At 48.5% G+C, this 27,209-nt stretch overlaps 3 protein-coding genes across 3 annotated transcripts; all 3 read right to left on the reverse strand.

Annotated features, from left to right (window-relative positions):
* Nucleotides 1-1,196: 1,196 nt before the first annotated feature.
* LOC120659243 lies at nucleotides 1,197-3,079 on the reverse strand. The gene is made up of 2 exons (XM_039937316.1): nucleotides 2,415-3,079; nucleotides 1,197-1,696 (listed from the first exon to the last, which is right to left on the reverse strand). The coding sequence occupies exons 1-2, from the start codon at nucleotides 2,974-2,976 to the stop codon at nucleotides 1,641-1,643; spliced, it is 618 nt and encodes a 205-aa protein (XP_039793250.1). The 5' UTR covers nucleotides 2,977-3,079; the 3' UTR covers nucleotides 1,197-1,640.
* Nucleotides 3,080-13,887: 10,808 nt separating this feature from the next.
* LOC120659244 (T-complex protein 1 subunit epsilon-like) lies at nucleotides 13,888-18,635 on the reverse strand. The gene is made up of 9 exons (XM_039937317.1): nucleotides 18,300-18,635; nucleotides 17,501-17,819; nucleotides 16,505-16,853; nucleotides 16,081-16,213; nucleotides 15,940-15,992; nucleotides 15,393-15,495; nucleotides 14,773-14,939; nucleotides 14,573-14,686; nucleotides 13,888-14,323 (listed from the first exon to the last, which is right to left on the reverse strand). Exons 1-9 carry the CDS (start codon nucleotides 18,496-18,498, stop codon nucleotides 14,153-14,155), a joined length of 1,608 nt encoding a protein of 535 aa, XP_039793251.1. The 5' UTR covers nucleotides 18,499-18,635; the 3' UTR covers nucleotides 13,888-14,152.
* A 4,075-nt stretch (nucleotides 18,636-22,710) lies between these two features.
* LOC120659245 (F-box/LRR-repeat protein At3g03360-like) lies at nucleotides 22,711-24,577 on the reverse strand (the record flags this gene model as incomplete). Its single annotated transcript, XM_039937319.1, has 3 exons — nucleotides 22,711-23,226; nucleotides 23,341-23,475; nucleotides 23,603-24,577. Coding segments are annotated over 3 exons (1,470 nt in total), but the record flags the coding sequence as incomplete, so codon positions are not given.
* Between the last annotated feature and the right edge of the window lie 2,632 nt (nucleotides 24,578-27,209).

The raw sequence follows: 27,209 nt of genomic DNA on the forward strand, positions 1-27,209 counted from the left end.
CCTAGATACATTTGGACGTTTTTGACTAGAGGAAAATACCTAAAACCATCTAGAAAAGGAGATCGAACCATCCCTAGCTAAAATACCTTAGATGACCTTTTCCCCCGCGAAGAACATGGATCCTCAGCTCCCCAGGGAGGAAATCACGAAGAGGAAGCTCTCCCACGCCGGTTTGATCCTTCCTTGGCCTTATGAATCAAAGGAAAGGGAGGATTTGGGGAGTTTAGGGCTTGGGGCGGGATGAGCTCGGGGAGATTGAGGGAGAGAGCTGGTGATGATAAGCGAGTTGTTGGGAGAGAGAAGAGTGGTTTAAATGATGTGGGCCCAAAACCCACAAAACAGGTTCAACCGGTCAAACCGGTCCGACTGAACTGAGCCAAGAAATTTGATCAGTGAGTTTTGTCGTTTAGGTTTTTCTCAAAACTAATGGCTGGGCTTAGTCTTAATTATGGGTGATTAATATCTGAGGTGTTACAATCGTCGGCTCCGGCAACGAACTCGTGAGGTCTGCACACCCCCACCGTAGGGGATGTGGAGGATTGGATGCATGGGAAGAGGAAGACTGGTGGGCAGGAGCTGCCTGGCCGGCTCCGGCGCCGGAGAAGCGCGGGGTTCGTCCCCGACTGCGAGCTACAACGACTATCAGGTATCGGTTCCATTTGAAGCCTTGGTGCGTGGGAAGTTTCATCGGCTTGGGTTGTGTGCTTGCACCATCGTTTGTGTTCATGGGTGTTTTCCTTACCGTTTAATATAGACATTTTGCTCGAAAAAAAAGGTTTACATTTACCCAGCTTGTAGCTTGTGTTCACCACCTAAAGAGTGTCTGAAGACCACAGGGAATAACTAAAGAGTGTCTATCATGCACCTAAAACTAGAAACCACAGGGCACCTAAAAACCAAGCAATTGTGGTAATAACTATGCATGAGTGCAGTTAGCTGATTATCTTCCTAAACCTATTTTCCTTCCACAATCAATGAGGCAAATATTTCATTCTGAAGTACCAAAAAAATTAATAAGTTTCCTGCAAAAAAATGTGGGTTCAGTAATAAGTTCTATCCAACCAGTTTCAAGCCATAAAGTAACATGGTGGACATGCATATGCTAAGATTCCTGGGAAACAATACTTTCACATAAAGAAGTATATTCATTCTCACATAAAAAGCTGGCTGATTGAATAGTGTTCTGTGAGAGAGAATAAGCCGAAATAAGTTGAGATAAGCTTAAAGCAGACAAACCGAACTGATTGAGATTGCAAGCTCAAGTTCCGAAACAGAGCGAGAGGGGAGAGCGCAAAGCTCAAGTAAGCTTTACACCGACTAGGAAGTTACTAGCTTTAGAGAGAGCTATCAGCGACTCCTAACTACTCCGTACTCCTTACACCAAAGATTCAAAGGAGCTATTCCACCACACAACACCATTATTTACCAGGCACCACCTACGCCAAAGTTCAGGGGCACGCAGACCCAAAGCGAAACTACTAAGGAGCAACTAGAACTAACTAGCCGACTCGAACCACCACGGAAACGGGGCACACACGCAGCCTGAGGGCAACGACATGAAGAAAGCTTCCTGAGGCTACCTCCAAATCAGCGAAGAACGACACTTCATTCTTGGTTTAGAAGACCTTGCATTGGAATTTTCATGTACTCGAAGCACCAACTCCTGGTCCCACACCCGTAGAGACAGCCCCCAGTGCTGCAGAAAAAAACACATATATTCAGCAAACTGAGGAATCAAGTTGCCATCAACTAATTTTTGTCAGCAACCCCAATAAGAAACTGTAAAGGGCTAACTAAACAACTCCAGTTTATTATCAACAGCTCCGCAAGAAAATAACCACTGGACTGCAGAAGCTTAAGTAGGCAATGACCTTTTAGGTTTCTCTCTTGCTGTATACTACCTTGGCTTAGCTAACTTTGGAACAATCATCAGGATTACATAATTTGTCTGTACCATGTATGGTTCTTGGTTGACTGCATCAGCTGAGGATCATTGATGAATGCTTGTTTCTCATCACCAACCAAACAGCAGTAAATTATATACATATGAACTCATTAAGATAGTATTCCCTTAAGTTTAGCAGTAATATCAACATCCATTTGGATGGTGTAAGTAACATAGACAGATGAGATCTAATAAATTAGCATGATTGAGGATAGGGACAACACATCTGGAGTGTTGAGGCTCATCAAAGTTAATAACCTTTTTATTATCTCTGCTATGGCATACCTAAGTTGTAGGAACCCTACCATCTGAGACATTTAGGTAATCAGCTCGGTTTGATATCAGATTGCAATGTTGCACTTTCATGCATTCGTTATTATTGAGCCTTTTGTCCAAATTTCATGTTTGTAACTAAATTATTGCTCGTTTACAACATTGTTATAAAACCAAAATCCGTGCAAAGTTGTACCTGCAGTGAAGAAGCTCATGTAAGGAATAGCAGATTCGATGCGTCTGCCCTCAAAAACCTTCTTCACCTCATAGGTCTTTGTATCAGTCGTATAGAGCACACTGTCCGCCCTCAAGAAAATCACATCGATGCCATCTGCGAAGCCAACCACAACAGGTGGGGTCAAGAAGGCATCATTGGGGAGCAGCGTCTCAAGGTCACTGACCCTGTTCTCTGTCCACCCAGCATCCACTTCAGGACCAGCCTTCTTCCACAGGCAGAGCTTGAATTCATGTACGGTGGCTAATCCTAGCTCATTGTCGAGCACAACATGCCGCCAGATGCGGTATGTAAATGGCAGTGGATCTACAGATATTTCGTTTGATTCCAAGTCATACTTCAGAAGTGTTTTGCTGGCCATACACCCAAAGTAGAGTGCATTCCCCACAAGCAACGCTGGGCATGAAATTGACAAGTTTAGTGGGCTGCTCTGTGGAAATTGGGTCGCTCCATGTACCCGCATCGGATGAATAGGTGCAGACGACCAGCTCCCGAGAAGCATAGCCCAGCTCCACACAAGCATAGCCCATGTAAACCACGAGGAAAGGTCCACGGTGGCAATCGAGGTGGTCGCAGCGGCCGCAGCCGGCGCAGAGAACCGCGGCGTTCCAGCGCACCATGTAGCGCTGCAGAGGGGGAGTGGGCACCTGGCGCTCGCCGTCGGTCGGTGATGGGGTCCCAGACCATGAGGAAGCTCCCCGAATCCCCACGGCACTCGAGGAGGACACGGCCGTGGCGGGCGTCGAGCGCGCGGCAGAGGCGGAGGTCGGCGTCCGGCAAGCGGATGGCGACGGCCGCGGTGGGCACGAAGCGGGCTGATTCATTGTTGACGGGTTGAATCCAGTAATCCAGCATGATGTTGCCGACGAACCCTAGCATGGGCGGCGTGCGGAGGGACCCGTGGTGGCGCTTCCGGAACCTGCGCCGGAACCCGGGGCCGCTGACGAGGCGGAGCCAGCGGTTGCAGACGAGGGCGGCGCGGACGAGGAGCGCGGGCTCGAGCGGCGGGAGGCGGAGGAAGGGCTCCTCCTCCAGCTCCTCCGGCAGCGGCGGCGGCGGCGCCGGCATGCTGGCTTTTTTTTTTGAGATAATACCACCTTCAATTAAGAAATATAGTTGCTACAAACTCCATCCAGAGAAGCAAAAAGCCAGACATACCGTCCTACAGCTTCTTAGATCGAACTTCTAGCTAGTCTATGAGCATCACCATTAGAACTCCGACTTTCGTGAACGAATTGAGCGACCACAAACTGAGCCACCTCTGTCTTGATCTCCATAACGATATGGCCATAAAGTTCCATACCTTGCCCATATATGTTCTTCACCACATTGACACAGTCCGTGGCAATTCTGATCTTCTGCAGATCTAGATCCCATGCGAGAGCAAGTCCCTCCGGGCAAACCATTGCTTCCGCAACCTCTGGCGAGGTAATTCCCTCAACAACCAGAAATGATGCGCCAAGAAACATCTCTGTTTCATCTCTTGCCACCGCGGCCAGGGCTGCAATATCTGAATTCTTGGATAGGGCTGCATCAACATTCACCTTCAACACTCCCCGAGGAGGTGGGATCCAGCGCGGCACCAGAGGCATGATCCTCTCCCCTTGTCTCTGTTTTACCTCTATAGGAGTAGTTATTTCCAGGTCTGATAAGAACCGCTCAATAAAATTAAAGATTATGAGCTCGAAGTGCATTATCATCCGGGAAAGGCAAATGTAGTTGCCGATGCACTAAGTCGCAAAGCTCACCGTCATTGCATTTCAGTTAAACCATTAAGCGAGTCTCTTTGCTATTAAATGGAAAAGCTGAATTTAAGCATTGTACTACATGGCACATTGGCTCATCTAGAGCTTACTCCTACTCTTCGTGATCTCATCATCGCGGCACAAAAGCAAGATAAAGGGGTGAAAGAAATTCAGAGAAGACTATCAGAAGGAGACCCTAAAGTGAATTGCTTCCACCAAGATAGTGAGAATGTGTTATGGTTCAAAACCCGACTAGTGGTGTCAAAGGATTTTGAGCTCAGAAAACAAATTCTAGATGAGGCTCATACTTCTCGGCTATCAATCCATCCAGGTAGCAATAAAATGTATCAAGACCTGAGGCAACAATTTTGGTGGACGAGGATGAAGAGAGAAATTGCCAAGTATGTGTCAGGGTGTGATATCTGTCGAAGGGTTAAAGCCAGTCATCTCAGGCCAGCTGGAACTCTTCAACCCTTGAACATTCCTGAATGAAAATGGGAGGATATCAGCATGGATTTCATCGTCGGATTACCTCGAACTCAAAAGGGATACGACTCCATTTGGGTTGTGGTGGACAGACTAACCAAGTCAGCACATTTCCTGCCAGTCAAAACTCTATATCGAGCAAAGAAGTATGCCGAGTTGTACGTGGATCGCATACTATTTTTACATGGTGTACCAAAAACCATCATCTCTGATCGAGGGACTCAGTTCGTTGCTCGCTTTTGGGAGCAATTACATACTAGCTTGGGAACCCATCTTATTCGGAGCTCTGCATATCATCCTCAAACCGATGGCCAAACGGAGAGAATAAACCAAATCCTGGAGGATATGCTTCGTGCATGTGTCTTAACCTATCCACAGAAATGGGATGAATGTTTGCCATTAGCTGAATTCTCTTATAACAATAGTTATCAAGAAAGCATCAAAATGGCACCATTTGAAGCACTATACGGTCGTCGATGCCGTACACCTCTCAATTGGTCTGAAACCGGATAAAGAACTATCTTTGGGCCCGACATGGTTCAAGAGGCCGAAGAACAAGTCCGTCTTATCCAAGCAAACTTGAAGATCGCACAGTCTCGGCAGAAGAGCTATGCTGATAAAAGGAGTAGTCCACTCGTTTTTGAAGTCGGTGACCACGTCTATCTGAAAGTCTCACCTTGGAAAGGCGTGCAAAGGTTTGGAATAAAAGGGAAGTTAGCTCCCCGCTACATCGGTCCATATCCAATTGTGGAAAGATGCAGTCGTGTGGCTTAACGATTGAATCTTCCAGCAAATCTTTCTGCAGTTCATAACTTTTTCCATGTATCACAACTCAGAAAGTGCCTTAGAGTTCCGACTGAAGTTGTTGAAAGTGACTCGATTCAATTAGAGTCTGATCTCACCTATCCTGAGCATCATATCAAGATTATTGACCGCAAGGATCAAGTTACTCGTCGCACCACCAACCGATTCTATAAAGTTCAATGGAGCAATCACTCTGAAGAAGAAGCTACTTGGGAGAAAGAGGAATTTCTGAGATCCAAGTATCCGGACTTTTTAAACGCTCATCAAGGTACTTCATCTTCGAACCTTCTCACCTGTTTGTATTCTCTCGTGCCTGAATCTCGGGACGAGATTCTTTTAAGGGGGAAAGGCTGTAACACCCCGGTGTTAATTTTGACGCTAATAGCGTGCTTAATCGCTAATCGAGCCTAATCACCATCATTAGCGCCAAATCAGCTTTCGACTTAGCTACGTTCGATCTCATTTTTCTCCTTAATCCGAGCCCCAAATCAGCTTTCGCCCAAAACTAAAGTTGTAGATCTTCTTTTCCTCTACAACTTTTATTTTGGCCAAATTTCAAGTTGCTATATGAAACTTGGAGTTTTATTTGGTCAAAAATCAAGTCAAATTCATTCAAACGTGACACTATTCCTCTCCTGTGCTCGAAACTGTGTCGCCCCGGCGCCCATACCGCGACCGGCGACGCGCCGGCGACGCCACGCGTCGGCCATCGCGGCAGACGTCATCGCGCCTCGAAGCTTCACCGCTCTCCTCGACATTCGTATCCTTTTCCATTCGTTCTCCTCCTTTCCTCGAGCTCAGACGGAGCCGAGCTCGTGCAGCGCATCGCCGAGCCCTGCGCCGACCACCCCTCACCGTCCTGCCGCCGATTCACTGCGCCCTAGCCTCCCTCGCTTCACCCCGCACGCACACCGCCTCATCCCGAGCCCTATTGCGCCGTGCCACAGCCAGGTAGAGCTCCAGACCGCCGGCTGCCGTTGTCATCCTCGCCGAGCTCCGCCGCTCTCCGTCGATCCCCTACCTCCGGCCCTCCTTCGACCAAATCGAGCGCACGGTGAGCATCCACGCGACCTACTTATGCTCCCCGACCTCTTCCCCGCGCGAATCTACCACCGCCATCGCCGGAGTGCCGCCGCGCTGCCGTGGCCGCGCCGCCACCACTGCGCGCGCGCCGTGGGCCGCGCGCCCCGCAGTCGCCGGCCTCCGCAGCTCGCGCCCCCGCCGCCTGGCCCCGCCTCCGCCGCCGGCCGGGCCGGAACGCCGCGCGCCGCCGCCGCCCTTGGCCTGCACTGCCGTGGACCGCTCCGTGCGCGAGCCCTGCCGCGCCGCCGTGTGCGCCGGCCCTGCCGGGCTGCCCTGGCCGCGGGCGGGCCAGGCCGCGCCGCCGGTGTGCCGCGGCCCGGCGAGGACGCCGCCGCCGCCGCCCTGCTGGCCGCCGCGCCGGCCACGGTCGTGGCGCGCGGGCGCGCGCAAAGTAGGGGAAGGGGGTGACTGGGAGCTGGGCTCCCACTTACATGTGGGGCCCGGCTGTCAGGCCCCCCTTTAATGTTTTTCTTTATTGTTATTTCGGCTGCAGACTTTAAAAATGTGTAAAAAAATATAGAAAAATGTGAAAAATGCAAACTAAATTTTTTTTGGGTTTATAAAGTTAAGATCTTCTGAGGAAAAATACTCAAGCTTGTAAAATGTCACTTTTGCCCCTGCTAAAAATTTGGTTTGTGCTTAATCTAGTTTATTTGATACCGGTTGTTCTATTGCTCTAAAAATTATGAAATTTATTTAGTAGATTACTCTTTGTATGTGTAGTCCACTGAAAAATTTTCAGGTGCATAGCCTATGTGCATGTTTGTGGATCTGTTAGTGTTTGATTTCCTTTTCTAGGGCTAAAAGAAATGCTTTTCTATATCAGTAAATGTTGGTAATTTTATTTATGCACTCCTTATTAGTAGTTTTTCATGATAGAAAGGTTGTGCTACTAGATCCTTGTGGCGTGTTAAGTTTTGATCTTTAATTAGTTCCTAGCTTCGGTTGTTATCCCCGATTCTCATGGTTAGTTAAATTTTCAGTCCGTAGTTTATGTTTTCCTTGTGCTCGAGGTGTGCGATTAGTCGTCCTATGTAAGTTTAATAGCCTTGCTTGAAAGGAAACACTTCAGGCTAAACTAGGTTGGAAATTAAACTTGCCTAGCAGCGCCAAGCCGTTCCCTTTATTGCTTGGTTTCTTTGTTGTTCGTTAAAGGGTTGCCAGTCATGTCATCTTTTAATCATATTGCATTGCATCCTGGCCGCCATGCATCGTTTAAGTTAGTGCATGACATTCTTTTTCATACGTGTAGACGCCACGAACGAAGCCGTCTACGAGCTGGTTACTGAGCCGATCCCGGAGCCGCAAGCAGGGGAACCGCAAGCTGAAGCAACCGCCGAGCCAGATCCAGAAGACCTCGTTAACCCCGCTAACCTGCAAGGTAAGCCCCGGAGCATAACCCTAATTTAAGTATTCAATGTTTAATTAAGTAATTGTGCATTTACGTTCTAGGAGTTGTATGGAAATCTAGTATCATGTTCTCCCTAGGTACCCGAGGGTCAATACTAGTATGCAGATGTCGATAGAAATGCTCTGCTAAGTAGGATCCCGGTAGAAGTCGAGTGATTCCTGTCGCTCGCGAGATTTAAGATCTTGTTACTTGTGGCAATGTGGTTTGAGAGTGAATCAATGAGGAAAAAGAAATGAAGACCGGGCGGAGATGGAATGGGTTCTGGATATAAAATGGATGGAAATTAGCCTCCGCCTGTGTCGATTGAGGACCGTACCGTTGTTGGCATTGTTGATCGAGGACTGAACAGTACTAACGATATGCCGGAAGTAGGAGGTAGTCGAAACCATAAGCTGTGTACCGCTTTACAACGATAGTTTGAATTCCGACCTGCTACGCTGGGCGTGGGAGTTGGTGGGTGTTGGATAGGATGCCGCCTTCGGGTTCTCTGGGAGTTCACCGGGAGGGGCCCATCACCTGGGTTTTAGCAGGCGTGGTTCAGATGTCGTGGTAATGATGGAAACAGTTGACGCGCGTGGCCCGACGGGGCTTACATGTGTCGTGTTGGTTAGGTCCACCTTGCAAGGTTAAATCGGATCGATTCGCCGTAACTCGCGGATATGAGAGCCTTGGTCACTGTGTCACATCGTAGTAAGAAAGTGGAATGAGAACGGAATGGAAAAAGTTGGTTTGTGAGTTACTGAAGGATAATCTGATCCACCATGTGTGCTCTAGATACTTAAGCGAATTTAGTTAATACTCGCTATACTAAATGGAGCTAAAATATTAAAAGTAAGGATTCACTGCTAGCAGCCTTTCAGCAAAAAAACTCCAGAGCCAAAAAACTTTGCATGTCTAGGTAATGGGCTAAGTATACCCAGAGTCGGGTAAGCCTTGCTGAGTATTAGTATACTCAGGGTTGTTGTTGTAACCCTTCTGAGCAGGTTGTGTTCCCGCTAACTTCGAGGAGGTATGTGCGTCCTAGATTGGACAACCGCTTCCTCCAGGTTGGACCGTCGAGTGGGCCCCGTCTTCCCCGTGAAGATCGGGCAGGTTGGCATCACATCGGTGGGCAGGATGTGGAGCTCACCTTGTATCGTCGTCGTGGTTACCGTATTGTATTTCGAACTCGGTTTTTAAACTTCCGCTGTGTTTTTGAACTCTGTCGTTTGTATTTAAACCTTTTGTGTAAAACTCGTGTTGTAAATTAATTTGAGGTTTTCTGTATGCTTGTATCACCTGTGCTCGTCTTCGTACGGGTCTACTAGTGCAATTGTGATCCTGGAGTACAGTAGTTAATCGGGATTTACCCGACAGCCTGTCAGATTACACTGTTTTAAGTGCACAGTAACTTAATTAAGTATTAAGATGATGGTTAGTGCATTTAAGCCGGTCTAATTTAGGCTGTGCTGCTACAGCAAGCCATTGCTTCCGCAACCTCCGGCGAGGTAATTCCCTCAACAACCAGAGCTGATGCGCCAAGAAACATCTCTGTTTCATCTCTTGCCACCGCGGCCATGGCTGCAATATCTGAATTCTTGGATAGGGCTGCATTAACATTCACCTTCAACACTCCCCGAGGAGGTGGGATCCAGCGCGGCACCAGAGGCCTGATCCTCTCCCCTTGTCTCTGTTTTACCTCCGTAGGAGTAGTTGTTTCCAGGTCTGATAAGAACCGCTCAATAAAATTATGAGAAGATAACGGGCTTTGAAACATCTCCTCATGAATGACTTTCCTTCGAGCGTGCCAAATCGCCCACATCATGACTGTCAAACGCACAAGGTCTTCATGTCTTAAGTTTGCCACTGCCTTGTGTAGCCATCCCCTAGCATCCTCATGTTGTGCCTGACTTAGAAATTCCAGCACAGGTTCACCTTGCAAAACCCAGACACACTTGGCCATGTTGCACTCCAGCAAGGAGTGGCGCCAGGAATCCGGCCTTCCACATATGGAGCAGTTGTTGTGCTGTGCCATATTTCTATGATAACAGACATCACCGGTCGGGGTCGATTGTTTTGCAAGTCTCCACAAAAAAGACTCGAACTTTGGAAGGAACTTTGACACTCCATAAATCTGTCTAATCCTTATGTTTTGCTCTCATATCTGACTGACCTGGGTTGTGATCAATCCAATCAGTCTTTTGCTCTCGGTTAGACACCAACATTCGGTACGCAGAACGAACTGAGAAAACTCCTTATTTCTCATAGTGCCAGGCCCAAAAATCCTCCTGTCTTCGAGTGGATAGGGGTATACTCCTAATTACCTCCCAGTCCATCGGTATGAAGTGGAATTTCAGTTTATCCAGATCCCAAGACAAACTCACCGGATCAATCAGCTCACTGACCACTGTCGGCGATGTACTGCTCAAGCAGCAGATCGGCCTCATGAGGCCATCTCTTGGTAACCAATTTGTTCTCCACACATCTATGTTCTCACCCGTTCCAATTCTTTTGATCAGGCCTTGCTGTAGAACTCCCTTGCCGTCAATGATAGCTCTCCAAACTCTGGATGGAGATGGGCCAAGTTCTGCGTCAAGAAAGTCTGCATTAGGGAAGTAAACTGCCTTCAACACCCTCACGCTGAGCGTGACCGGCTCCTGCAAAATGCGCCAGGCCTGTCTCGCAAGTAGTGCAAGGTTGAAAAGCTCAATATCTCTGAATCCCAATCCTCCCATATATTTTGGTTTTGTCATCTCCTCCCATGCTACCCAGCATGTCTTCCTCTTCCCCTCCTTACTCCCCCACCAGAAGCCTCGCATCAAACTATCGATATGCTGACACAGCCCTCTCGGCAATCTGAAGCAAGACATGGAGAAGGTTGGCACCGCTTGTGCCACAGCCTTGATGAGCACTTTCTTTCCACCAGCTGACAGTGTTTGCTCCATCCACCCCTGGACCTTCTTCCAAACTCTATCTTTGAGATACATGAAAGCTCCATTCGTAGCAGTACCAACATTCATGGGCATTCCCAAGTACTTCTCACTTAGAGCTTCATTGTGCACATCCAGGGTCTCCATGATTTCCTCTCTGATGCCGCCACTCACCCCCTTGGCGAAGTGTATAGAAGATTTATCCATGTTGATCCTCTGACCCGAGGCCTGACAGTATGTGTTCAACACATCCGTCACCGTCTCCGCACTCTCCCTGTTTGCCTTGAAGAACAGCAGGCTGTCATCCGCGAACAATAAGTGGCTAACCATCGGGGCCGAGGCAGCCACTTTAATCCCACTGAGGCTCGATGACTGAATTTTGGACTTTAACAGGCACGAAAGACCCTCCGCTGCTAACAAGAACAAGTAAGGCGAGATTGGGTCTCCCTGATGGATTTCCCTTGTCGGAACAAAACTATCCAAACGATCTCCATTGAATAAGACAGAAAAAGACACCGTGGTGACCAGTCTCATAATCATCTCAACCCATATCTGGTGGAAACACAGCTTAATCATTATAGCCTTTAAATAGCTCCATTCCACACGGTCATATGCTTTCCTCACGTCCAGCTTCAGCGCACAAAATTTGTTATCTCTTGCTCTCTTCTTCTTCATAAAATGCATGCACTCATAAGCTGTAATTATATTATCTGTGATAAGTCGGCCTGGAACAAAAGCCGACTGTTCCTCAGAAATAATCTCTGGTAGAACAGACTTCATCCTATTCGCCATCACCTTTGAAGCTATCTTGTATATTACATTACATAGGCTAATAGGGCGAAACTGACTCAGTTCCTCCGGGCTCTCCACCTTTGGTATTAACACAATGCATGTGCAATTAATCAAAGATGGATCATCATCACCTCGCAAGACGCGAAGTACCACTTCAGTAACCTCGTCACCACATAGCTCCCAATGACGCTGAAAGAAATGTGCCAGCAAACCGTCAGGCCCCGGCGCTTTAGTAGGAAACATCTGAAACAACGCCCTCTTTATTTCATCTTTATCAAAAGGGCCCACCAAACTCTCATTCATAGCCGATGTCACCTTGGCTAGAACCGTATCAAGGACCAGGTTCATATTTACCGTCCCCTCTGACGTGTACAGCGTCCTATAGAAATCCGTTGCCATAACTCCCATCTCCACTTGATTATCAGTGAATTGACCATCCTGATTTTTCAGCTTGGAGATGTAATTTCTTCTCCGTCGCTAACTCGCCCTGAGATGAAAGAAGCGAGTATTCCTATCACCTTCCGTCAGCCACATGATTCTGGAGCGTTGCTTCCACATAATTTTTTCTCTGTGATTCAACTCCATAATTCGCTCCACCACTTTAATTTCCGCATGAGAAGGTCCCCCAGCCCGCGTGGTGTCTGATCTCATCCCTTCCAGTTCCTCATTCAAAGCTTTAAGCTCGCGGCGAACATGGCCAAAAGAATGAGCTCCCCATTCGCTCAGACTACCCGCCAAGCGTGCCACTTTCTCGTTTAGCTCCTGCAGAGTATGTGCCTTCCCTCCTCCCTGCCACGTTTGAGCCAACATAGCAATAAAATCTTCATGAGATTCCCACATCACCTCGTACCTGAAAATCTTCTTCTTTTTCTTTCGCCGATCACTCTCATCCTGCTCCCATCGGAGCAGTATTGGGCCGTGGTCCGACGCTGCTCCAGTAAGATGTGAAACCCTTGCCTCAGAGAAGCGCGAGCACCAATCCGCCGTGGCCAGAGCTCGATCAAGTCGAACTCGGCAGTACGAGCCACATGCAACTCTCTTTTCAAAAGTCCAGCTCCTTCCCTCATAACCGAGGTCATGAAAACCACACACGTCCACCACCTCGCGGAAGCCCGCGATCTGTGCGTGGCTACGCTCTTGCACCCCCTGGTGCTCCTCCCTCGGCAACACTTCATTAAAATCACCCATGCACATCCAGGGAAGATGTGATGAGGCTTTGATAAATTTCAGCATGTCCCACGTCTTATGGTGCTCGGCAGTTTGAGCATCACCATAAACACATATCAATCTCCAAGGCTCCTTCCCATATTCTGTCACAATTGCATCGATATGATATTGCGAGTACGGTAAAATTTCCACTCTAGTTTTATTATTCCAAAAGATACCAAGGCCACCACTGCGACCTGAACTACTGACAGCAAAGGAATTATCATACCCTAGAGTACCTTTTAACAACTCCACCCATGACTTGTGAATCTGAGTTTCTAAAACACATAGCACGGTCGGGGCATACTTCTTCGCAAGATTGCGAAGCTCACCAACTGTCGCGGCATTGCCCAAGCCGCGGCAGTTCCAGCTCAAGCAACTCATTGGTCCCGGCGGCACTCCGACACAGAGCCCGCCGATGAAGTAGGACAAGTGCCATCTTTGATCTCCTTTGCCTCTTCTTATCTGCCGCCATGATCCCACCCTTATTCCTACTCCCGCAAATCAAGCCGATACTCCGCTAAGGCCGGAAAACTGAGTCAGATCAGTCCCTTGGTCAGCCCGAGCGGAGGACAACTCAACCGGACGCGAGGAGAAGGATTGGTGTCGGTGGAAAACCTTCGTCGGCACAAATCGCCGCCGAAGTCGCCAAGCCCTAGAAACCTAGGTCATCGCCGCCGCGCACCGGCATGCTGGCTGGCTGCGCGAGGCAAGGGTTTGGTCAGCTCGGCTGCTTCGGCCCAAGGCCCAGCCCAACCGCAACCAACCTGTCGTCGACTGGCAGATGGGGCCTGGGCGACAGCTGCGCGTTCCCCGTTCCCCTCCCTCTCGCTCCGTGACACGTGGGTCCCACTATGCTCGGACCCACATGTCAGCTGACCCTGCGGGACTGCAGAGTAGACATCTGGTTCATGCCACTGGTGCGACCTGGGGGCTGCGGCTGCTCATCAGCATTGTAACAGAGTAGGCAACCATCTTTAGAGAGAGAAAACAGCACAGAAGACTTCTAAATCAAGCGTCTAGACTGATTTCAAAGGTATCCTTGGTGCTAACGTGCAATACAAACAAAATTTCGGCAAGCATCACACAAAACCAGGTAGGCAGCTAGCTCATTGTACACAACAAGCAGCCTGGGCAAGCCAGGACAGAGTACACCAACCACCACCCCAGCAGACACCAGTGCAGCCTAATAAACTGACTGCCTATCTGCCACCCAGCAGGCCAGCACAGCGCCACAGCCGTCCGGCTCCTTCCGAGGGTTCATCAGTACTCGGACGGTGAGATGACATCATCAATCTTGAGTATCATCTTCACCACCTGGGTGGCGAGCAGCATCTGTTGCTGCTTGCCGATCAGAGTCTCAAACACGTTCTGTTCCTTCATGTCGTTGGTGCCGACGTCGTTGCAGTCTATCCCGCAGTGGGGGTTGCTCTCCTGAAAAGGTGTGCAGCAATCGGACGTCATCAGAGTCTCCAAACAGCAATTAACAAAGAATGAAACAGCAAGTGCCAAAAGCTACACTACAAAGCGATTAAGATAACAATACTCAAGGGTACCAGCAACCGCATCAGGTATCGTGTAGCCATACTATGAATGAATGCACTTATTGCTTATTGGTAGTATCATGTATCAAGATGCCACAGCAGCTAACAAAACAGATTCAAAAGAAAAGGGTATACATACCTTAACTTGCTGAGCTTTCACTGCAGTTAAGGTATCAATTGGTGGCAAACCACTATTTTCAGCCAAGGCTAGTGGAACAGCATCTAATGCATCAGCAAATGACCTGATAGCATACTGTGAAAAAACACGCACACAATCATAAGGTATAAATTGCATCCTTATTCAAATAAGAAGAGAGAAGCTCCAAGGTCAACACATACCTGCTCAACTCCAGGATGCCGATCTGCAGCAGTTTCAACAGCAATTGAACAAGATATCTCTGCTGAACCGCCACCATACACAATTGAGTTATTGCGGATCAAATTCCTTGCCACACAAAGAGCATCATGAAGACTGCGCTTGGTCTCCTCAATCATCATTTTGTTTCCTATATAGCAGCAGTTAGTTTTATAATAAACTCAAATCAGGAATTATCCTTAAGCATAGGTGATAAATGAAATTAACTATTTAAGACACGATATGAGTAACACTGTAACAGCCAGCACAGTTTTAAAATGTTTGCTGTCCTCCATCAAATGATTATCTAAGTACCACTGCACATACTTGTGTACAATCTGGGTTCCAGATGCAGGGTCAATACTGAAAGTTGTTTGGAGGCAAAATCCTTGATTTGGCAGTGAAATTACCACAAAGCATGAGAAAAAATGAAATAGGAGAATCTCCCCTACTGACCATATAGCATCAAATCTTATGAAAGATTTACAAGCATTTTCACTTAGATTTACAAGCATTTTCACTTTACCCATTATGAATTATTAAGTGCCTCCAAATCAGATTAAAAAGTGATGTTGATATGAAAGAAGGAAACATGAGGACATACCACCACGAATGAAAATAGTTACAGCTCTGGAATTGGCACACTGCTCAATGTAAAGCATCCGGTCCTTTGTAGTTCCAAAGGACTTCTCTCGGACTAATCCAGCCTATTGAAAAATGGCAAGGAAAAATATGTAACAGGTTGTCACTTGCAATACAATAAAGGTGACAGCAGACTATTTTCTATATGCGGTAAAAATTAAAATGATATGGGTCTTTCAACTGGTGTGGTCAAGAAACCAAAGCTGCACCCAACATCCAAGGTACCAATATGGCATGATAGATGTTAATAAAGGTTAATATTCAGCTAATTTTTCCAGCTAAAAATCTAATCACCTTCACAAACTCAACACAAACCAGTAAAAAGTCAAGTGTATATACAATAGCAACTCAACAATAATTTGCTCATTATACAGTCAGAGACAATAAAGCACTTATTTCAAAATTCATATAACTAGAAAGGCAAACACTGCATCCAAAAAATGATACTAGTGTAACCATGCATATACCATATGGCTGAAAATAAACTATATAATACATAAGAGCGATACCTTTCCAAGCTTTTCCAGACTCAACTCTTGGAATCTCGGAACAATCCGTCCTCCTGCAGTCAGTTATGTTAGGTACTGGCGTACTGCCTTCACGAGATACTAATAATAAAAAAAGACAGTGAGATATAGGAGTATGTTTACCTGTAGCAATGGCAATCAACTCCAATTCAACACCACCAACCCATCTGACAGCTGGCAGATTTCTGTGCATCAACAAATGATTGGCTTCATCATCGAAACCCCATTGACAAATAACCAGGGTCGCACCAACATCCTACAAAAAAAATTGAATGGTATTTTAGCAAAGCAAATACCCCATTTGTCCATAATAACAAACGATAACTGGAACAGGATGTATTTCAAAATGTATCACTGCAATTACTACTAAACTATGGGAAATAAATGTAAATGGATTCTAAGCAAAATAACAAAATAAATATTTTGATTACAGATCACACAAGATCAACATGATAGCTATGCATGTACATCTGTACGAAACATTATTACTCAGGTTAGGTATCAACAGCATAGATATTCTATGTTATTAAAACAGTTTAGAGTTTACCTTGCACTTCTGAACCATTTCATCAAAGTATTTCTGCTCTTGCTCGCGCAGCGTCTGGAATTTCTCTACAGTGTCAATGTCAACCTTATGCTTTGTCTTCGGCTTCGGGGGCTCGAATGGGCACGTCAGGATGGCAATCTTAGCATCCTCAATTCTCTTCGGCATTTGCGGGTGGCTCATATCTTTGTCAACAACAACTCCATATATGAGTTCAGTGTCCTCCAGCTTACCACCAACCTTGCCTTCTACTTTAATTAAATCCAAGTTAACATCCTTCCTCTCCAAATCAGCAACCGCAAGGACTGCTTTCACAGCAATCTCTGCTAGTGCCCGCTTGCAACGGTTAACACTGCAGAATAAGAACAATGGAGACATCAGATATACTGTTAAGTACGTGAATCTACTGGAATCATTGCGAAGCAGTAGAAAACATGTTTTATGGTAAAAAATGGCAGGTGCAAAAAATTCACACTAGGTGCAGAACTATATGCTAGTTGCTAATGTTCTAAATACTAAAATACAGGGAAAGAAAGTTCAGATATGAATCAATTATTAGTAACATGAGGGGACTAATGAAATCTTCTAACCTACTCACTCCGTCCCAAAAAACAAGTCATCCTAAGAATTCTAGGACAAATTAACAAGAAGGTAAAATGACCATGGTTGTCCTATTTATTACCCAAATTTGGCACTAAATGATTCTTGCATGCACATGCACTTTCTAAATAGGGTAAGATGACTTGTTTTTTGGGACAAATTTTGAATCCTAGAATGACTTATTTTTTGGGACTGAGGAAGTAGTTCTATTACGCTGGCTCAAATAAAAGGGAAAAGCCTCAGAAGTTTCACGCTTAACAGTATTTTTTTCTGTTGTGCAAAAAAAAAGTGGCACAGAAACAGGCAAAAGAAATTTTCCTCTATGATACTCTGAGAACATATGTAGGGATTACTAAACAATAACCATAAGGCCAAATGAAATTAATAAGTTTGACTTACAACTTGGACGATAGAGTTGTCATGCAGGTCTGAACCAGTGGCTCGATATTGTCTGCACTGAACTCAAACTTCTGGGAGATGCGCTCTAGGTGTTCAAAAGCTATCCTTGACGCCATCTCATAGCCTTCAGCCACCCTAATTGGGTGAATACCGCGTTCCAGAAGCTTCTCAGCCTGCTCCAGGAGAGCCCCCGCCATGACAACAACCCCAGTGGTACCATCCCCGATTTCATAGTCTTGACTGCGGGACAGCTCCACCATCAGCTTTGCAATCTGGTTGTCAACATCCATCTGCTCCAGGATGGTTGCCCCGTCATTTGCTGGCAATTCACAAGGCAAGGCAGAATCTCAATGATGAACTGAGTACAAGAAGATTGAGATAGCTTATTTATGCAACTGAAAGCCAGTGAACACTGAGATAGCACCTCCAGTAAATAAACCAAACTAGAGCTCCAAATCAACAACTCCTCTCCTAACTGAGCCATGGCACAGATCCTAAACTGTAGGGGCGCCTCACTTGCATGGAGGCAGCTAAATTGGGGCAGCAGCTTGTAAAACTAGGGTGATACTGAAATGGGATTATGAACAACTACAGGAAATGGCGTGTCGCCAACAAACTTGACGCCGCCTAGACCGAATGAAGAGCCCCAGGACGAGCAAAGGTCCTGCGAAACCTAGATCCAAGCCCAGCACGCGCCACTAAAACCCTAGCCCCCCAAAACGCGACCCAAGCTAAACTAGAAGCTACCGTACACGTACTGGAGGAGAGGAAGAAAGAAGGGAGCGAAGCAGATGCGTACTTATGGTGACGTCGCCGTCGGGGGACTGGAGCATCTTGTCCATGCCCTTGGGTCCGAGCGAGGTGCGGAGGATCCGCGCGACGGCCTTGGCGGCGGCGATGTTGGCCTTCTGCGCGTCGAGGCCGCGCAGGCGCGTCTTCTTATCCTGCTCCCGGAGGATGATGAAGGGGCGCCCGAACTCGTCGAAGGCGAGCGCCATGGCCGGCGCCCGGTGGATCGGAGGGGCGGCGGCGGGGAGGGGAGGGGAGGCGGCGGAGTGCGGGCGGGGAAGGAGGAGCCGAGCCGAGTGAGGTGGAGTTTCTAGAGGTGGGGGAGTTCTCTATGGGCCTAGATACTCGCTGCTTGTGGGCCTCACCTGGATGGCCTTTGGTGGTGACAGGCCCGCCATTCTGGCCTTTGGATGCGAACAACGCAGCAATTGCAGGTGCAGGCATCGTACACTATCTCAAAAAAAAAAAGTTTCCCCTCAAAAAAAAAGTGCAGGCATGGTACGTGTCAATCTTTTCCTAGTAGGAACTAGGTAAAGGCCCGTGCGATGCTACGGGCATATAATTTTTAAATAAAATAAAATAATTTTAAAGAACTATGGCAAGAAAATAATATGGACATTGTCTAAATCATAAATTTCAGTAGCAAAATAATTGTCAAAGATGATGGAAAGAAAGTCTCAAACTTCTAATACAATTTTCTATAAATCATCTAAATAGAGAATGCTATATCAATTCATGCTCCTCCATTGTAAGGCTAATGTAGCGTCTAAGATAATCTTGTAGAACTTCAGGTATGTTGCAGACATACTGATTTTCTCTGTATGTCAATAGGTGTATTAAGAGGCGCTTCCTCAGTTCACAGGCATCCTGCACACATACTATATCAATAGTTGTATCAAAAACAATTAGGACCCATATACTAATAAGCATGTATCCATGTCCATGCAGAATACTCACCATGCAAGTTAGTGCTTGTAGCCTTTCACCATCCCATGCACGCATGAATAGAAGATCCTCATGAGTATAAGAAAGTGCTCCTCATGTGGTATGGTTTAATTTAAAGAATTTAAATTCAAAAATAGAAGTGGTTCAAGTTAAGTTGCAAATTCATATGAGAATAAAAACCTATAAAAGAAGAAATATTTTTTTTGCTTAAACATTACTCTGTAGTACAAATAAATCATTTGAACATAGAAACGTGTTTGAAATATGCAAACAAACTGAAATAGAAAAGACAGGTAGGGGGTGAAAAGTAAGCGATATACCACTCTCATTTAGCTATGTTTGAATGCTAATTACAATTTATTTCATCTAAACACTTGACTCCCGCTGAACATGAAAGTTGTAGTGCAAAGTGTCTACTTTATATTAGCCTACGCATGATAAGTACCTTTGAAAAATATAGTGAATGCTCAATTAATAGTCAAACTTTGGTCGAACCCTCTTTTCAGCACGAGTTAGAGAATTTCTTATATTTTTGTGCTAAACCTTAAAGGTTGAGGTTGCTTTTCTTTGAATTTTATCCAATCACTTGACATAGACTCAAACCAAGGTCCCATTTAGTTTCCGAAATTTTTCCTGCGCTGCAGTAACTTGGAACGTGGATCGTTCCAATGTTTGACCACTAATTAGAAGTATTAAATATGGATAAGTGACAAAATTCATTTCATAACCCCGGGTGAAATCGCGAGATGAATCTAATCAACCTAATTATATAGTGATTAGATAATGTCGTGCTACAGTAAACAACCTCTAATGATAGATTAATTAGGCTTAATAGATTCATCTCGTGATTTTCCGTCTATCTATATAATTAGTTTATAATTAATATATGTTTAATACTCCTAATTAATATTGTAAAGTGCCCAAAAGTTTTGGGTAACTAAACTGGCCCCAAATATCTCCAAGTGACGTGAGCTTGTTCTTCCATAGAATAAACTAGCACGTAATTTGACCGCTAATTATGGTGTCAAACAAAGTCAATTTACAAAACTAACTTCAGAACCCCGCGCTAGGAACCCTGAAAAATCTAATGAGGTCTTTGACCGCACGATTAGAGAACAGTTACTATAGCATCACTGTAACAAATCATCAATTAATTACCGTTATTAGATTTTTTTGTCGAAAAACATGCGAGCTAGGAAGGAGAGGAAAACAAACAGGGCCACACTCCACTTCCACGCTCCGTCGTTTTTTTATGAGAATCGCTTCGTCGCTAGGCTATCTCCAACCATTCCCCATCTCCAACTCCCCTCAAACGTACTATTTACCATATTTTATTACCTCCCTCCAAAAAATTCCTCCTCCTATAACTTCTCTCCAACCATTCCCCACATATCTATTCCCTTTATATACTATCACTCATTAATTAATTATTTATTTATTATTTTTGAATTTAAAAAATCATACAGTATTTGTACTATTATAATACACATTATCATCATGTTACGGGACTCAAACGGGATTAATATCATGAAAAACGGTGTGATTAAAATATAGAGGAGTTGAAACTCACACCCTACATACGAGATACGAGGGGATTTTCAACACGCCCGTACATATAGGGGGAGTTTGGGGAACCATCGGAGCAAGCCCTTACCAGAGAAGCAACCGGCCTCTTTCCCTCTCCCATTCTTCTTCTTCCTCTGTCCAAGAAAAGCAGACCGCCGCCAGACCAAATCCCCTCGTCGCCAGACCAAATCCCCGCCTAACCGAGCCATTTCCCCCGAATCCCCTACACACTGACCTCCTCCACCTGCTCAACCACGTCCCCAACCTCCTCTCAACCCCCGCCATGGATCTGCTCGCGGGGGATTGAGCCCTGCATGGAGAGAAGTGGATGGCGGGTTCGCGGCCGCAGCTTCTCGAGCGTGGAGAGCAGTGGCTCCTCGCCATCGAGCTCTTCTCCGGGGGCAAGCTTGTCCCGCTCCGCATCCCCATGCCGTCGGTGAGGACGAAGCGGCGACGGCGGTGGGGGCAATGACAAACGCAGTCGGCGCGACTGCCCGAAGCACGAACAGGCGTCGGCGCGGCGTCGACGTCGGTGGCGGTGTAGCGGCTGGGGATGCCCCGGGCGGAGGAGGCAAAGGGAGCGGCGGTGGTCAGTGGCGAGCAGCCCAAGATACCGGCGCAGATGCGGCGGGATCTCCTCCGGCTGCGGAAGCAACAGGCGTCGTTGGCGGTGAGTGCAGCGTCGAAGCCGAGGCCGCTGCACCGGCTCCTCCGCTGCGGGCCAAAGCCGTCGGAGCCGGAGACGTTCCTAACCCGCCGCTCCTCCGCGCGCGCACACACAAAACTTAGACCTGCGGGGGGAAGACCGCCCCCGCCCCCATGGCATTGTTTGAGAGGTGAATGATCTTCTCATAGCAGGCCAAGAAAACTCCCGACATACACAACAGATAAACATTGCAACCAATGCCAAAGACCACGAGTAAATCAAGATTCAGGCCTTGGTGAGACAAGAAACACAAATGCATATTAGATAAGAATTTATGTAGCTTTACTACCCGCAAAAAAAGAATATATAGCTTTACCTCCAAGTGAACCCAGCATCAACCTTATTAAGTTCTTATAACCAGAACACATCCTGAGAATGTGTTCATTTGCTAGGTACAATAACATGATATTGGGGCACAACTTCATGCCATCAATCAAGTACTGATAGTTTTTAATCTCCTGTGTGTCCACATAGGAAGTCAAAAACACAGGAGAAAACTTCCAAAATATACCCTGGAAACGTTGCAACCTTTGAATTCTACCTGGGATCCCAGATAACCAAGGAGTCTATACAGACTTGTAATATAACACGATATTGGAGAATTACCTCACTGGTGAGGTTGTGAATCCTCACTCCTCGGCAGTGATTATTTCCAATCTACCCCTCAACCAAGAAAAGAAATAGAAAAAGAAAGAAGCATAACCTCGCTACTTCTCTCTCAACGAGACAAGCACACAAACCTGATAAAGGAAAAATAAAGAGAACCTGCGAAACCAACTGTAGCATAGACTGAACCCATGTATAACATCAGTACATAACCAACACAATCCATTTACAAAAAAGGTAAATGAATTAGTAAGATATAGAGTTAAATGAAATTCAAGATATAAACGAGATTGCTTCCATTACATCTATGGCAAAGCAAGGAAGCTTAATGCAGGTCATCACAAAAATTCCACAAATGGTTGGAACAAGGTAAGCTTATGTGATATGGGCAATCACTCCAATGAGAGCCATTGTTGGAAATAATCACAATGACCACCTCAACTAGCTCTTCTTCTTCAACAACAACAACAACATAGCCTTTTGTCCCAAGCGAGTTGGGGTAGGCTAGAGATGAAACCCAAAAAATACAAAGGTCATGGTTCAGGCACGTTGATAGCTAGTCTCCAAGCGCTTCTATCCAAAACTAACTCCTCAGAGATATCCCAATCTCTCAACTAGCTCTTCTTCAGTTAAAAAAAATAGCATTTAGTCTGCTGACAGATTACAATATTCTAGGAACAGAGATATCAAATGTCAAAACACTGCAAACCAGAGACTAATCAAGCTTGGGTAAAACAGTATAGCCTAATGAGGCCTAGTCGTGGAACCTTACAAAGGGGTTGTCTGTTGACAAATCATGCGCTAGCTCAATGCCCGCCCAGCCAGGCCGACAGTGATGATACACAAAATCAAATTGTGCACCCCTAGAAGCCCTATTTTTGGTTTGGAGCAGGCTGTGCTGTTTTTCAGTCCACTCATTACTAATCATTCCTTCTTTCTCAAAAACCATTGACTCTAGCACTCTTGCATTCAGTACAAAGAATTTGGCAAAGTTAACATGCGATTTGTTGCCTCGATACCCTAACAACACAATCTTCTTCAGCCGAATATCAAGGGTGCCGATGAGATTCTGGTATTTACGACACCACACATTCTTCTCCCCCGGAAATACTGTCTGCAAAAGTAAAAATGAACGTAAAAACATTGAGAAGCTAGCTTTAGAACAAGTATCGATGCAACAGCAAGTGACAAAAGAATTAACACCCAACTATGAGGTAAGTTTTGTCACCTTGATGTACAACTTCTCCAAGCAGGGGAAGCATTTCATAAAGTTAATAACCACATCCAAACTAAGATGCCCATTCAGTAAAGCTAAAATCTTCACACTGGGCACCACCGTTATCAAGCTAATAGAGCGTGATCCCTGAGCTCAGCACAGAATAGTAAGGGAAACATCATGATCAGTCACAGGATTTGGGATTCCTCGTGAAGGTGAAAGTTTTTTCCGCCAAGAAATTTTAACGAAGGTGAAAGTGAGGACACAGATATACCTGAAAAACTGTGGCACCAAAGTCGAGTCTGGGGAATTTATCACTGAGTGGCCCCAAAGTATCCAATTTTGGAGCCGAAATTACTGAGATGTCCATTGCTCTGCTAACCCCAGATGAAAAATAAAGCAATCTTTCTAGAGAGGGAGCGTCCTCGAGGATGAGCTGCTGCAACCTGCAGTCTCCCCAAGCCGGGTGCACACCAATGCTTCTAAGGCTACGAGACACAATTCGGAGTCGACGGCAGCCGCTGTTGAAAGATAGCAGCAAGCTCTGCAAGACAGGGCAGCCGGCGAGCAAGGCATGCAGAGAGCTCTCCGAGATTGTAACATGTAAAAGGCTCAGCTGCTTGAGAACTGGAAAGTGGAGGGCGGTAGCGTTTCCGTCCGGGAAGCCGCAGCCGCCGAAGCTGGCGACGCGAAGAGTCGACGAGAAGCGGTACACTGATGCCGGTAGCAGCGGCGGCGGTGGCAGTGGACTCCCTCCACATGGAAACCTATCTCCGTAGTGGAAATCGAGCTCCTGGAGGTTGTCGAGGGCAGGAGACCGGAGCCAGTCGTCCAGGGTCGCGGCTGGGCGGTCCACGTCCTGCCCCAAGATGTACCTGGGGATGGAGAAGCGGCGTCCGGGGCCCAGGTGCGCCGAGAGGATGCCGGAGATCGCTCGGCCGACCAAGCGGCCGCAGGGATCGAGGTTGAGGGGAGCGGAACGCCATAGGGGGCGCCACCGGGAGGAGAGGACCTGCGTGCGGGCGCCATCCTTGGTGGGTAGAAGGGAGATGATTTCGCCGAGGACGGCGTCGGGGAGGCCGCTGATGCGGTCGAGGCGCTCCTCCTCTTCCTCCCCCTTCCAGCATTCTCCTCCTGCTACTCCTCGTCCTAGCCGTTGTGACCATCGCCATGGCGGAACGGCTGCCGGCGGCTGGCCGGGATCGGGGGCAAATCGGGAAGGGCAATACGACACTCGGGCTGTGGATAGTTATTGGTATAGATGTCCATCCGGGCCGTCCGGCCCGGCCCGAGCCCGAGCCCGAGCCCGTCCTAGCCCGGTCACCTTCGGGCCGTGCCTGGCCCGGCCCTACTCCTTAGCGGGCCATGTCGGGTCCGCCCACAAGCTGCGTCGACGGCCCAGGCACGGACCCACGGGCCTATTTCGTGCCGGGCCGGACCAAAAAGCCTGTACGCCGCCGCCGTGCTCGTGCCGTCCGCCGCCCGCCGGCCTCGCCGGCCCCACTTGCCGCGCACGCTCCCGCCGACGGCACCGGCCACGCCCGCCGGCCGACGCCGTCGCGGCCGCCCATCTCCTTGCCCGCCGACGCCACGCCCGTCGACCCCGCCCGCCGAGGCTGGCGGTCACGCCCGCAGGCCCCGTCGGACGACGCCACCACGCCGGCACGAGCCCTACCCCTGTGCCTGTTAGGCTAGATCTGCAGAGGAGCTCGCCAGCTCGGTCGAGTGGACTAGGAGCGGTCGAGCGGAGCAGGCGAGCGACGTCGATGGTAGAGGAGAGGAGGGGGCGGTGCCGAATGTGGAGGAGATGAGGGAAAGCAGCGCGCCGGCGCTAGAGGTGGAGAGGAGGGGAGCGTCGCGCGGTCGCGGCGGTATAGGAGAGGAAGGAGTTGACGAGGCAGCCGCCAAGAGAGGGAGTCACCAGAAGACAACGTAAGGGGGTAGAAGGATGAGGCGGGGGGAATTTATGTGGGCTATTGGGCTAGGTTGCCTTTCTGACCGTTGGGGCAGCGGGCCATTAACGGGCCGGCCTGCTCCCCCGTGCCGTGCCGAGCCGGGCCGCCCGACGTGCTGGGGTGGTAGCCCAAGCTCGGCACTATCATGCGGGCCGGGCTAGCCCGGGCACGGAACAGGACGGGCCAGGCCGGGCCGGGATTGGGCCGGGCCAAAAAACCGAGCTCATGGGCGGGCTGCCGGGCCTCGGGTTGCATGGACATCTATAGTTATTGGAAGGGAATTCAATTCCAAATTTCTAAACCGAATCTAATATTTTATGCCTGTGATTGATGTTCATTATTCAGAGTAGTATAAATTTAATTCCTAAACCATCGGGTTATAATTTCAATTTTCCTTATTTATGTAGCATTGCTAGCAAGAGAGTGAACTAGCTTCCCAGTCCCTGCGCTGCGTGGGTGTGAATGCGTAAGCCCTCGTCACCCATCTGGGGTGTGTCTCCTCCCTTTTAAGGGTCCGATACACAAGGGAAGTGAGATGAAAAGAGAAAAGACGATGGTGTCGGGCGTCCTCCGACCCCTTTCCTCCGTCCGCAGGTCCTAGTGAGTCTTGCATTGCAGCTATAGTTTTCCATCAGGCCCGTGGGCCGTGGGCCGGCCCGAAGCACGAGAATTGGGCCCGGTACACGGCCCGGCCCAGCACAGAGGTAAACGGGCCCGGCCCGGCCCGGCACGGGCGTCGTGTCGTGCCTAGGCCACGCCTCAGGCACGTGGGCCGGCCCGGCCCGGCACGGTTAGCGGCCGGCCCGACTCGGCACGTGGGCCGGCCCGTGAGCACGAAGCCCACGAAGCCCGCCAGCCCGAGCAGGCCGACCACATAAGGGGGAGGGGGCGGCCGCGGGCGCCGTTAACCCTAGCCCCCCTCCATTCCCCGCCCTGGCTCCTCCGCCTCGTCTCCTCCGCGCTCCGCCTCCCCCGCTCCTCGCCAGATCCGCTCCACGCCTCCACCCCGAGTCCCCGACCTCCACCGTCCACCCCACCTCTCCGGCCCCTCCATTCCCGTCCGCCTGGCCGTCGCCTCGTCTCCTCCGCCTCCCCCGCTCCTCGCCAGATCCGCTCCATCCCGACCTCCACCACACCTCTCCGGCGTAGATCCGCCGCTCTCCGACCTCCTCCTATCGCGCGGATCGCCGGTAACCCTAGCCCCCTCCATTCCCTGCCCGCCTGGCCGCCGCCTCGTCTCCTCCGCCTCTTCGCCTCCCCCGCTCCTCGCCAGATCCGCTCCACCCCGACCTGCACCCCACCTGTCCGGTGTAGATCCGCCGCTCTCCGACCTCCTCCGCCTCTCCTCGGCCAGATCCGCCGCTCCAGTGGACCTCCTCCGACTCTGCTCGGTCAGATCCGCCGGTCCCCTCAGGCCCTCACCTCCTCCCCTCTCCTTTCTTCTACTTCTTCCTCACAAATCCTCCTCTCCCCTCTTTGCGAGTCTGTGTGGCCTGCAACTCCGGTGAGGGCGTCGACGGCAACTTCGGTCTTCGGTGCTCTGGCCAAAGGTAAGTCAGAACTCGCCTTTCTTCTCCTTCTTCCTCACGAATCCCCCCTCACAGTCTCTCCTCCTTGTGCAGGCCGTGAGGGACCGAAGACCGGCGAAGGCCGCCGACGACTCCTACAACAATGAGTTGCGGTCGATGGGCTTTCGCAGAGATGATGAGGATGACCTGTCTGCGGATGCCGCTGAGCTGTTTGGCAGCAATGCTGCCATCGACCTGGATCCAGAAGGCCTTCCTCAGGGGACCGCCGCTGGATCTGGCACTGGCAGCACGAGCACCGCCGCTGCCACTGAGTCTGGCTCGACCAGGAAGAGGAGGGCGTCCACCTCCAAGGTCTGGAAAGACTTTGATGAGATCTATGAGGTAATTGATGGTAAGG

The sequence above is a fragment of the Panicum virgatum genome, chromosome 2N, assembly GCF_016808335.1.
Source record: "Panicum virgatum strain AP13 chromosome 2N, P.virgatum_v5, whole genome shotgun sequence".
Lineage (NCBI taxonomy): Eukaryota > Viridiplantae > Streptophyta > Magnoliopsida > Poales > Poaceae > Panicum > Panicum virgatum.

What these genes read in the sequence shown, in the direction of transcription:
- LOC120659244 (XM_039937317.1), bottom strand. Translation starts at nt 18,498, where the DNA reads ATGGCGCTCGCCTTCGACGAGTTCGGGCGCCCCTTCATCATCCTCCGG. An exon ending in AAATGGTTCAGAAGTGCAAG is followed by an intron (nt 16,214 to 16,504) that starts GTAAACTCTAAA and finishes TTTTTTTTGTAG; the next exon opens with GATGTTGGTGCGACCCTGGT. An exon ending in GTCTGGAAAAGCTTGGAAAG is followed by an intron (nt 15,496 to 15,939) that starts GTATCGCTCTTA and finishes ATTTTTCAATAG; the next exon opens with GCTGGATTAGTCCGAGAGAA.
- LOC120659243 (XM_039937316.1), bottom strand. Translation starts at nt 2,976, where the DNA reads ATGCTTGTGTGGAGCTGGGCTATGCTTCTCGGGAGCTGGTCGTCTGCA. An exon ending in CATGAGCTTCTTCACTGCAG is followed by an intron (nt 1,697 to 2,414) that starts GTACAACTTTGC and finishes TTTTTTCTGCAG; the next exon opens with CACTGGGGGCTGTCTCTACG.